The 13,220-nt window shown below is 47.6% G+C and overlaps 1 protein-coding gene across 6 annotated transcripts in view; it reads right to left on the reverse strand.

Annotated features, from left to right (window-relative positions):
* Positions 1-13,220, reverse strand: part of LOC135912444 (uncharacterized) — an 861,485-nt gene that overhangs the window by 445,258 nt on the left and 403,007 nt on the right. For 4 of the 6 annotated variants that reach the window (XM_070532623.1, XM_070532621.1, XM_070532622.1 and 1 more), the window contains exon 4: positions 7,013-7,034. The exons of the other annotated variants lie outside the window; for them this stretch is intronic. In XM_070532623.1, the coding sequence (XP_070388724.1) occupies positions 7,013-7,034 (22 nt within the window). The remainder of the gene's footprint in view (positions 1-7,012; positions 7,035-13,220) is intronic. 6 annotated transcript variants of the gene reach the window in all.

Consider the following 13,220-nt stretch of genomic DNA (forward strand, 5'->3'; position numbering starts at 1 on the left):
CTGCTCGGCAGACCAGAGTGGGCCAGAACGGAAGTTCCTGGCGAAAACTGGAGCTCCCGACTCTGGCAAAGGCCTTGGAAGGCACCCTTGGTCAGCAGCCAGCTTCTGTTTCAGCTGCTTCAAGAGCACTGTGGATCGGAGCTCCGGATGCAAGACGTGCAAGGAAGTCTTCACCGTGCGACCCAGCAGGGGCTCACAGGGGGCACGGCCAGTGACATCGTGGGGCGTGCTCCTGTACTGAAATATTATCCGGGCAATGTGCGTCTGGAAATCCCCAGTCTGGCTATTCTTGAGCTTGTCTTTGATGGTTTGTACCATCCGCTCGGCTGCACCATTTGAAGCAGGGTGGTACGACGAAACCATCATCCGACGGATTCCGTTCTTCGTCAGCCAGGCCAGGTACTCTGTGCTGGCGAAAGCAGGACGATTGTCGGACACGATGACATCCGACAACACCTGGGCGGCGAAGACCTGTCTTAGCAATGCAATGGTCGCGCCTGCTGAGAGAGTGGTGACAGGTAGAACCTCCAGCCACTTTGAAAAAGCACCCACCACCACCAGGAAGTAATGACCTTTGAAGGGTACTTCAAAATACGCATGTACGTGGCACCAGCGTCTCTGTGGGAACGGCCAGGGGGTGATTTCCATATGACGCGAAGCTCGCTCATGTTCCTGGCAGATTTGGCAGCTCTGCTCCAAGTGAGCGATATCCTGGTCCAGGCCAGGCCACCGTACATAGGATCGGGCCACCATCCTGGTCTTTTCTACGCCAGGATGACCCGCGTGCAGCAACTGCAAAACCCTGGACTGGAGACTTTGGGGGATCACCACCATAGAACCCCACAGTAGGCAGCCCTGCTGCAAGGTCAGCTCAGTGGCCTTGTGGCTATAGGCTGGCTGCACCAATTCCTCTCGACGGGACGCCGCCTTGACCACCTGAGACAGGACTGGGTCTCGGCTGGTCACTTGAGATACCACAGATCTGGAGAGCACTTTCTGGTAGCTCTGCTCCAGCATGAACACTTCAGCAGCTTCTGGAACAGCATCAGCAGCCTCTGGCAGGGGCAGGCGGCTAAGGGCATCAGCGGGTCCCAGGTCCTTTCCCGGACGGTAAACCAGCTGGTGATTGTAAGCTGCCAGCCTCAAGGCCCAGCGTACCACTCGAGGTGATGCCTGCACAGGAACTGTCTTGTCAGGCCCCAGCGGCCGCAACAGCGGCTTGTGGTCCGAGACCGCGTCGAACTTCCTGCCCCAAAGATACTGGTGGAAGTGTTCGACACCGAACATGAGGGCCAAACCTTCCTTGTCCAGCTGGCTGTAACGTTGCTCTGCAGCATGAAGCTCTCGAGAAGCAAACGACACAGGGCGTTCCTGGCCATCTTTGTCCCGGTGTGCTAGGACGGCTCCCACACCATACGGCGACGCATCTATGGTAAGGACGGCATGCTTAGTAGGATCGAAGTGCACCAGCAGTTGAGCCTTGGTGATTAGCTCCTTGCTGCGCTGGAAAACCCGATCCTGCTCCTTCTTCCAGACACATTGCTGACCACTTCGAAGCAGAAGATGGAACGGCTGTAGATGCTCCGAGAGGTTCGGAAGGAAATTCCTGTAGAAGTTGATGACGCCTACAGTCATCAGGTAGCTCTGAAGTTCCTTCTTGTTCTGGGGCTTTGGTCGCGTGAGCACATCATCCACTTTGCGGGGAGCTGGGACTAGGCCTGCCTGTGAAATGACATGTCCTAAGTACTCCACACTGGTGGCTAGGAAAACGCACTCTTACAGCTTGAGCTTGAGGGTGGCGTCCTGCAGTTATGCCAGGACGTTGTGCAAGTTCTGCAGGTGGTCGCCGTTGTCGCAGCCAGTAACCAGGATGGCGTCCAAGTAAACCGCCACATGCCTCATGCCCCTGAAGAGGTTATCCATCTCCCTCTGTAATGTGGCTGGGGCCGAGGCCACACGAAACGGTAAGCGCGTGTACTGAAAGAGTCCCAAAGTTGTCGATATTGGGACTTACTTCCGGGAGGCGTCCTGCAGCACCAGCTGCTGGTAAGCATCTCTGAGGTCGGGTTTGGCAAACTTCTGTCCATCGAACAATGCTGACAAGAGATCTTCAGTACGGGGCAGCGGGTACTTCTCGATGGTAGCGACGGGGTTCATGATAACCTTGAAATCCCCGCAGATCCTGACACTTCCGTCGCGCTTGAGGACTGTTACGATGGGAGTGGCCCATTCATATGTCTTGACAGGTACCAGGATGCCCTCAGGCTTTAACCGTGGCGGCTCCTGGGTGAGCCCGTCACTCAGGGTGAACGGCAGTGGGCGAGGCTTGAAAAAACGTGGCCGGGCTCCCTCAGGTACATAGATGCCAGCCGTCGTGCCGGCAAATACGCCCACCCCTGGCTGGAACAGGGACTTGAACTCGGTCACGAGGCTGGGCACGTCTTGCACCACATGCTGGCTGGATACCCGGTACTCTGGCAGACGAACGCCCAGTACATGAATCCAGCTTCGGCCCAGCAGCGTCGGTGACGACCCCTTCGTTAAGTAAAGAGGAAGGGTTGACTCCCTGTCGCCATAGCGAACGCTGACCTGTGCCTGACCCTGGATCTGCGAGAGTTGCCCGGAGTAGCTCGCAGCATCACGCCCGAAGCCTCAACGGACACACCGGGGAAGTACGCTTGAAGAGTTTCCCGGCCATTACTGACACGCTGGCCCCTGTGTCTAGCTCCATGGAAATGGGGTGCCCGTAGATTTCGACGGTCAGCATGTACGGCGGCACAGACGATGGTACAAAGCCTGTGTGCAACATGCCGATAATCGTCGGGTTCTCGGCCATGACGTGGAGCCTGGCCGCGGAAGAACTTGAGCCGACTGCCTCACGCCTCCGCCGCATACGCTTGCGACGGCTACCCTGGGCGCAGGCTTGTGTGGTACCTGGGCTTGAATGAGGCTGCTGCTGCTGTTTGCTGTTCCTCCTCCCCCTTTGGCATACACATGCAAGATGCTCAGTTTTTCCGCACGTAAAGCATTGTGATTGAGATAACTGGAATTGTGAGGGGGAGTGGGCACAACCACAGTGACTGCAGGTACTGCCCTTTGTCGCCAACTCGTTGACCGCCGCTTCCGCCGACAGTGAGCCTGTCGCCTAGGAAATCTTACAGGCGTTCTTGGCGGCGGCTCCCATTGCCAGCGCTGCCTTCACGGCGTCGTCCAGCGATTGGCCGGAAAGCTCCAGGAGTCGCGTTTGCGTGGTGGGGTTGTTGATGTCGCAGACGAAATGGTCCAGCAGCAGCGAGCCCAGCTGGTTCCCGAAAACGCAGGCACTCGCTAACCCTCCTAGTGCAGGAACGAACTGCCTGAGGGTGTCTCTTTCCCGGCGGCTCCGGTTGTTGAAACGGCAACACTCCATTAGTGTGGACGGTGCTGGGTTGAAATGCGAGCGCAGTATGGCGAGCAGATGACCCAGCGTCTTAACGTGCGGTGTGGCTGGCTTCAGATGTTCGAGCGAGAGGCTGAACACGCGGGTCCTGCAGCTGGCCAGGAAAATGTCCCGCTGTTTGGCCTCGGGTGTGTCGTTTGCCCGGAAGAACACGTGGACTTGCTCCTCGTAAATTTGCCAGGCGGACCCATCTCCTTCGAACGGCTCGAGCCTTCCGAACAGCGGCATGGCGGCAGCAACTGGGGGCGGTGTTTCAGCGCTCGCGGTGACGTGGGACGATCCGTGGGTACTCGTCGCCAGTGTCACGATGCACCCGGGTCCGTGAACATGGGAGGGCTCGAGGCACCCTCCGTTAGACGGACGCTTCGCAGCGTGGTGGTGCTGAACGATGATTGACCGCCGAGCAGCTGTGCTCGTCGGTGTTTATTGCGATGCAGCGATCAATGTTGCCTGCCGAGCTTAGCAGGCCACCGAGCCTGGCGGGTGAACCAAAATAATGCACGAGGGGGCGTCACATGCTTGCTACAATTCCTTTAATCGTATCCGTTTGTTTCATCGTGCTGGACTCCCATAGTTATCATTGCGGAGTGCTCTGTTTTCCTTTCGAGTCAAATAAAGACTGAGCACGTTGCGTGCACATCTTGAGGCGTGTTGTCGCTACTTATTACGGTAGCACACACAGTGAAGAAAAATACGTGCGCGCGCTCAGCACCCCTGCCTGTCGAAAGAACAAACGTAGCATGCTGTGAAAAGAGGTTTGTGGAACTCCATTATCGCCAATGAAGGCTCAGATTTTTGCGTCGCACAACGTTTAATAAAGAATATCAGCTCAGTTCCCGCAGTACCGATGAAATCGGTGCACTGCCCCTGACAGTAGCACACTTCCCAACAATGCGGCCAGCGTGCGCCGCCGTAGCAGACGACGCAGGTCATGACTCCAACCCTCGAGCGTCTGCGCCAGCTCGAGCTGCTGCCGCAGCATGACTCCATTGCCTGCCGCATCGCGATGCAATACGTTCCGAGTTTTCCCCTAAGTGCGAAACAGACTGCACACGCTTCTATTTACGTTTAAGATCGGTACGCTTGACGATTATTTTTATGGCTGCAATGCGGCGAAAAGGCAGCGTCTGCTTAGCCGTGTAAGTGATGCTGAGCAGGTAATTAGGAAGGTCATAGTATGTGCCTCCGGAAAAATCATCGGCACATACGATGCGGCACATACATACGGCTCATACGAGATAATGTCACTTTTGCCGTTTCTCACAAAATGTTTGCCTCAAATCCGTGTGGTCTCTGATGGTGACAACGGACTCCCATCGACACTGTGCGGAAATAAAATATATTGCTGCATAGCACAAGTACCACATGCGCACACAACTTTAAGGAGCACGTCCCCTACAATATAGATTAGAGGCAGCGATGTGAATGGCTTGGCCATTTTTTAAGAGTGCTCAAGAGATGAAAGTTGAAAGTATTACTAATCATTTCTGCTTCAGCAATGGCGGCGCGACCAAGACGCGGGCGTGTATCGTCAGTTACTCGATTGATCGTGCAGTGGTGATGCAGGAATGAACTCCGGTCATGTTCAATGCATCGTGCACATATTCAATTTCTCGGCACGCGTGAACTTCGGCCACTGCTAGCACATACAACAGAAGTGGTTTCCATTCTTGGGCAGCGCACACACAAACCAAACACGAGAAAGAAGACAGGACAAGCGCTGGTAGAACAACTGAAAGTTTTTATATGTATAAAAGGATTATGCACCGAGTAATTATTGAATTCATGTGGGTTACATATTGACACGTGTACTTATCTTTATCGGGCGACCACGTTTCACAACTGTAATCGCACAGCGAGGCACGCGCCTGCATGTATCCGACGTTTCTGGAAAGTTATCGATGCTTCTACCCGGCTCTCTGTTGTTGCCGAACCTTGTGTTATCTGATTTCATTGCGTAACGCTAATGGTGTAGAACTTTGTTAAGGCACGCGGGTCCGAACGATTAGTCTGGAACATTCGACGACTGCTCTATAAAAGCCGACGCGCTTGACCCGCTGATCAGATTTTCGACGATCGCCGAGCGTGTTCGCCGCTATCGTTGCGCTATAAGTGTAGCCTGTTTTGTGGGCACAGGTTCGCCCAATAAAAGTTAGTTTTCTTGTTCACAGTATTGCTACTGTCTTATTCAACGTCACCACCACGTGACAATATAAATACCGTCATACACTCAGGAGAGATCAATGAACGAGCTCGCTTCGTTTGCCAGTTGTTTACTTCGGTTGGCGCACCGCTCTAATCCAAGTCTGTCGTCTGCTTTTTTCGTACCAATTTCTTGTGAACCTGCAGAATTTCACTGGTGGAATCAACCATTTCTTGTCTATATTGCTGTCGTGACAGTTACCAACGCAATAGTAATTTCTGGTCATCCGAAGTGGTGCCGCCAAAAACAAGAAACGTGTCGCGCGCAGCGCGAACTGGACGCGGGCGCGATCGTGAAGGGAAGAGGCGGCGGAAACCTATACTCATAGAGTTTCTAAATAAGTACCCTAGAGTAAAATGTGGCGCTAGCGTCTACGAACGCTCTCATGAGCGTTGCCTCAACCTACATGGGAATGATGACAAGTACATGCTTCGGATCGACTTCGATCTTTAGAGTAGCGGCGTTTGCTTGCGGCGCAATAAACAAAACTATACTCAAATGTCGTCGCATAAAACCTGATTTTATTTATTCAGTGTGTTATATAATGTACAACACGCTACATAAACTTTTCATGACTTTGAGATGGAAGCATGGTTTACTATGGTTTATTACCAGCACATGCCAGGGTATGCATTCTTGTGCGATTCTGTTCCAAATTTAACGCCAGAGAATAATTATTTATTTATTTTCGCAACAGGAATAACAACCATGCATGTACTTATATTAAAATACTCATCAAGTCATTAAGTAAATAAAAATGTTGTATTGTGAGAAAGTGCTGCGCCCTTGAGCGGAATGCTACAAGTGTCATCTGCTACGATGCCTGCTCGCTGCAAACGCGAGACTTTTCTCGCAGACGACAGGCACTTGCGGACTCTCTCACTCTTTTGAAAGGCTGCGTCGGCTGTCACGTTTGCTGAACGTCTTCTAGTACATTTAACCGCATAATAATAATAATATTAATAATAATAATAATAATAATAATAATAATAATAATACTTTATTGACACAGGAATTCCGCCAACACCAATACATAATAGTCCTGCCAAAGCCGCATTGGGCTTGAAGGCCAGAGCCGACAGACAGCGTTTAACACGATGTAATATCGCGGATAACGCAAGATATGCAGAAACATTGTTAACAGGCACTGACACACAAGAGAAACACAAACAGCAATGAGGAGGCAAAAAAAGAAAAGAAACCACGTATCATGCGATGAAAAGTAACAAAACCCACCATTCTTAATACAGAGCAAGAAAACATACATCAGGCATTTGTATGTCACTTAAAAACCATCAATTATCCTACTGACAACAGGCAACAAAACACAATGATAATAGGAACCAAAAAAGAGACAGGAATATACATACGAGATCTGCAGGGAGCAGGACACTGAAACAAAGTGAAAGTACTATTTGCACGCTCTATTCACACACATCAGTAGGCGTAAAATGAAACACATAAATTAATGCATTTGCTCCAGTACCCTAAAGCTATGTAGGGTTTTAATACAAATGAAAGAACCAACCGTGTAATGGATTAGAGGTTAATTCAACGGAGAATTTGTTTTTATACTTTGATTTCGCGCGAAAGGCGCTCGCTGGTAGTTTATTGAGATAGGAACGGATGAAGTAATTACGAGTGCGCTGACCGTACTTGGTAGAACAGCGAGGCACCCTAAAACGGTCTTTCGGCCGGAGACAACGAGCAGGAACATATTCAACCTTGTATTTGTGCGACCAGAAATGCCTCAGGATGGCTGTTTCCGCTAGAAGGGCGTTAAAATCTGGCAACCTTAAGGCTTTGAAAAGGTCGATGCGAGTGGTTAAACATAAATCATAACCGATAATTTTCAGTATAGATCGAAGGATGGAGTTGACTCTATTTTTCCATCGAATCGCGCAGTGACCGTACACCGTAATCCTATAGCGAAGCATACCGTAACCCAAAGCTTGCAAAACCATTTTACGAATGGAGAGTGGCATGTAATATCTCATGTGGTATAATGTACCTGAAACTGCACGTAATCTTGAGCATATATGGGCCAGATGCGTATTCCATGTGAAGTCATTGTCGAGGAAAACGCCGATGTATTTCACTGTTGACACATATGGAACGGGCGAGCAGGTGCAGGGGGAGCAAGATGAAGAGTGTGCCAGTAATGGAAGATTTAAACTGACTTTCTTCAATGGATTATGAAAACATATAAGCTGTGTTTTCGAGACGTTTACTCTAATGACATTGTTAATGAACCAGTTCATAACGCTGATCGTTGCATCTTGTAAAAGGGAGATTGCATCTGAAAAACGGGGAGCTTGAGACAAGATAACTGTGTCGTCTGCATACTGAAATGTAAAAATAGGGGTAGCAGCAGCGAGGTGATTCACATATAGATTGAAAAGAAGTGGACTTAATATGGATCCCTGAGGTACTCCGGCTTTTATTGAAGTTGTATTACTCCGGTACTGACCAATGGAGACTAACGGCGTTCTATCCTCCAAAAAGTAAGAGAGTAGCTTTAGGAAAGGCCCACGAAATCCCACCAAGGAAAATTTATATAACAAAAGACTATGGCAAACACTGCCGAAATATCAAAAGCTGAATTTTTAATGTCTGAAATATCCCCAAGGAGAGCCTGTGTGCCTCTGCCTGGAACAAAACCATACTGCGTGCTTGAAATATTGCTACTGGCGTTGAGGTACGTCGACATGACTTGCAGAAGGTGTTTTTCGAATATTTGAGAGATACACGGCAAAATTGCAATTGGGCGATAATTTTCGTATCTATTTCGTGCACCACTCTTGAAGAGCGGTATGACTATGGCTGTTTTCATTTCTGTAGGTATAATACCATTGGTTAAAATGTGATTCAGCAGTGATAACAGCACATACTTAACAGCATCAAAATTTCTCCGTAACTCATCCACAGAAATGCCATCAATGCCCGGTGATTTACCAGTTTTTAGGTTAAAAAGAATTAATCTGAGATCAAGTTCTGATAGAGGAGGAAGGTGTGCGGATATGTATACGCTGTTCCTTAAAGTACAGTGATCAGGGTGTGGTTTAGCAGTACGAGAATCCTGCGAGAAGTATGTATTAAATTCATTTGAAACAGTTGCTCCATCTGCAGAAAAATGGGACTCAAGTGGTAACAGGCGACCATCACGTTTTAATTTACCTCTTAATTCATTTGCAAGAGACCACGTCTTTTTCACGTCCGAACGAGCTTCTTTGAATTTTTGGCGCATATGATTTCGCTTTGCTAGCCGAATCATGGAATTCACTCGATTTCTACATGTCTTAAATTTCAGTAGTAGCTCCGGACAATTTGGAGCCCGTTTAGCTTGGGCCCACATAAGGTCTTCGTCCTTAATTGCCGCTAATATTTGTGGCGATAGCCATTTGTTCTCTTCTTGTCGTAATCTCACTTTTACAATCCGGGTGCATTTGTTTCTGCAATTGTGGAGAATCTGAACAAAACGGTCGTATAGATCAGCTGGAGAGAGTGTATATAACATGGACTGCCAGTCATGCTTTGTGACGCATTCGTCAAAGAGCTTAGGATCAACAATGCAAATTTCCTTTTTCATACTGTTGACTTTTAAAGGCGTGGCATTTTCTACAAGACGACAACAGACGAAGTAATGATCAGTGACCTTTCTTTCAACAACAGCTGCCTGCATCGCATGATTGGAGCACCGAACATTAATATGGTCAATGCAGGATTTAACCAACTTTCCACACAGAAATTCTTCACGAGTTGCTTGGTGTATAATGCCTTCTAATCCCCATTTAGATAATAGATCGAGATAGTCGGCGACCGGTGGCAGAGTGGGGTGGAGGGTGTCGATGTTTATATCGCCTAGCACACACACGCTTTCGTCAAGAGATAGGGATGATAGGGCTGTGTCAAGCTCTGATAAAAATAAGTGAACATTGCAAAAAGGCGGCCGGTACATAGACAAAACAAGCAATGAAGCCCCAGATGAGCATAGTCGCAGAGCAACAACTTCAGCTTGCGAAAAGGAAAGCGGTATTTCTGATACAGACCACTTGTCTTTCGCAAAAAATACCGCCACGCCCCCACCTTTACGCAACGTGCGAGTGTATGAAAACAACTTATAACCTGGTATAGAATAAGAAGACATGGCGTCCGCAGGAACATTAATTTCTGTCAAAACAAAGACGTCACAGATAGACAGGAAAGACGAAGTTAAAGCGCAAAAATGATTCCTGTGTTTACGGATGCTGCGGATATTAACAGGGACGGCAGTGAAGGCATTACCGGTGTTAGCAATAAAAAAGATATGAATGTCTGAGAAGGTATGAAACGAGAGTGATCTAGCAAAATCCATATTTATACGAGCTGTTTGAGGTCAATGGAAGTATAAATGCGAATGACAGGAGCACCCTCAGCCTTTCTGGCCAGCACCCTTCCGTTGCGTGTCCAGACAAACATGTAGTCCTTTTGCTTCCCTCTTCGGCCAGCCTGACGAAATAAATCTCGGTTAGCGCGTGTCAGATTGTCGTTGAAATATAGCCGAGGATTTGGAGCCATTCCATTAAAGACAAGACTGGGGAGACAACTGCGAGAATCGAGCCACTTTTGCTTGATCGCTACAGTTTGTGCTTGTTTCATTTCATTTTATTACCTTAAAGACCCACGAGGGGTATTACATAAGGGGTGGGTACATATATTTTGGTGAGCGAGTGTTAACAGAACGAAACATGACTGGTAACATTATTGGCAAAGTTGGATGAGCACGTGATGGCTGCGATGTCGTTGGGTAGGTCGTTCCAGTCTGCTGCAGTACGGGAGAAAAATGATGCGGCAAAAGTGGTAGTTCGGGCACGAGGTCGGGAAACTTGTAGCGGATGACGAGTGGGATGAGATATGCGGGCTGGAGGGACGATGTAGGGTGCGCGACCTAGTGAACTATGGAAAAATTTATGAAACAAGCAAAGGCTGGCAATGCGGCGACGAAGTGATAAGGGCAATAAGTCAGATTCAGCTTTCAAAGCTGACACACTGATGTCGTAAGAATATGATGAATGGATGAATCTGGCTGCTCTGTTTTGGACTGATTCGAGTGCATTTATAAGGTAAGCTTGGTGCGGGTTCCAAATGGGTGAGGCATATTCTAATTTTGGTCTGACAAGGGATTTGTACGCTAATAATTGCACATGTTTAGGGGCATGGCGGAGATGACGTCTTAAAAATCCAAGTGTTTTATTAGCGGATGAAATGATGTTCGTAACGTGTGTACTCCAGGACAAGTCGCCACACAAGGTAATGCCTAAGTACTTGTAGGATGGAACCGGTTGTACAGGGACGTTAGCTATGACGTATGGGAAATGAAGTGGGTTACGGCGACGCGTGAAGGACAAGATATTGCATTTTTGAGGGTTAAGTTCCATTAACCAATTGGCACACCATTCCTGAATGCGGTTAAGGTCGTCTTGAAGAGATGTTTGGTCAGAAGCGTTATTAACCTTGCGATAAATTACACAATCATCGGCGAACATGCGAATATTACTAGAGACATGCGTTGGTAAATCGTTAATATAAATTAGAAACAGAAGCGGACCGAGGACAGACCCTTGCGGGACACCTGACGTTACTGGGATAGGACTGGAGTTGTGGTTGTTAACGGTGACGTGCTGTGAGTGGTTAGTCAAGAATTCTTCTATCCATTTAAAGATATTAGAGGGAAGGTTCAAATATGAAAGTTTAAGTAGTAGGCGTTTGTGAGGAACCTTGTCAAACGCTTTTGCATAGTCAAGAAAAATAGCATCGGTCTGTACGTTAGTGTCAAGATTAGCCTGCAAATCATGAATAAAAATGGCCAGCTGTGTTTCGCATGAGAAGCCTTTTCGATAACCATGTTGCGCAGAATGAAAAAAGTTGTGACAATCGAGAAAGCTCATGACATTGGAGTAGATGACGTGTTCCATGAGTTTGCAGGGTACGCTGGTAAGGGAAATGGGACGGTAGTTAAGGGGTGAATTTTTTTTACCTGATTTACCTGAACCTGATTTTACCTGAACGACCTTACCGCTTTTCCACTCGCGTGGTAGTTGACCTGTTAACAGTGACTGTGAAAAAAGTAAGCATAAAAATTGCGCACAAATATCCTTGTTATTCTTCATAAACTTTGGGTTAATATTGTCGATACCGGATGAAGATGAAATTTTCATGTTTTCAATTAGGGACGAAATTCCAGATGACGTGAAGACAACTGGTAGCATAGCATAATTTAATACTGAGGGTGGTGCTGAAAATGATGGCGGTATTTCAGTTTCTTTTGTAAATACGGATGAGAAGGCAGAGTTAAACATAGTAGCGCACTCAGCATCAGTGAAGACTGTGCCTGACTAATCTGTGAGGGTTATTTCTGGTGCGTGATGCGGATTGATAACTTGCCAGAACTTTCTGGGGTTACTAGTTAGCATATTCGGCAAGTCCGAGTGAAAAAAGGTATGCTTGGCATCAGAAATAGCGGCGAGATATGATCGTTCAGCTTCATGATATTTCACCCATGCGCTATGCGTCCCCTGAGACCTGGCTGAACGGTAAAGACGCTTCTTTTTGTTATCCAAACGTTTGAATGTTTTAGTAAACCATGGCTTTTGTGAATTAGAGTGGAAACTAATTTGGGGGATGAATCTATTAGTTAGACTTTCGAGCTTGTCTTTGAAGAGTAACCAATTTTCTTGAACACTACGGGAATAAAAATGTGACGAGAAGACTTGAAAAAACGCGTTAAGTTCATTATTTATGGCGTTATAATTTCCTTTGTTATAAAGATGGATGGTTTTATGGTATTTGCGGCGCCGGTTTGGCGTAAGGAGAAGGTTAGCGTGAATTACTTTGTGGTCGCTTATTTCAGGTAGGTATGTAATGGGCTGAACGCTGTCTGGGTGATTGGTTAATAAGAGATCTAAAATATTTGCACAGTTCTGTGTTACGCAGGTAGGTTCAAGTATTACCTTAGTAAGGTTGAGGTTATTGCAGAAATCTAGGAATTCCCGTGTTTCTCCATTGTTAGCTATAGGTGCGGGCTGGGTATGCCAGTCAATATTCGGAAAATTAAAATCGCCGAAGAGGAAGATGTGTGAATTCGGATGCTTTGCGGACAGTTGACTTAGTACGTTATTAAGCTGACGGGAAAAATCCTGGCTACTATGTGGCGGCCTATAACAAACGCCTAGTAAAACTGTGTTAGGTGCTGCGTGAAAGATTAGCCACAACATTTCGAGGTCAGATGAATCTTGTATTAGGGAACATGATAAATCGTGGTTGACGGCAATGAGTACGCCCCCTCCTCGTGAATCTTTACGGTCTTTCCGAAAAACTTGAAAGTTTGGTAGATCGGTCAGTATTTCGTTGTCTGTCATGTCACCGTTCAGCCAAGTCTCAGTTAGTATAAGCAGGTTGCTGCTTGATGATGAAACAAGGCTAGAAATAATTTCACGCTTAGGAATAAAACTACGAATGTTAGTGTATATAACGGAGAGCGAGAGGTTAGATAAAGAAGCGTTCTTGGCGCGGTTCCCTCAGGGTTCACGACGAGGTGAT

The sequence above is a fragment of the Dermacentor albipictus genome, chromosome 1 (genome assembly GCF_038994185.2).
Source record: "Dermacentor albipictus isolate Rhodes 1998 colony chromosome 1, USDA_Dalb.pri_finalv2, whole genome shotgun sequence".
Classification (NCBI taxonomy): domain Eukaryota; kingdom Metazoa; phylum Arthropoda; class Arachnida; order Ixodida; family Ixodidae; genus Dermacentor; species Dermacentor albipictus.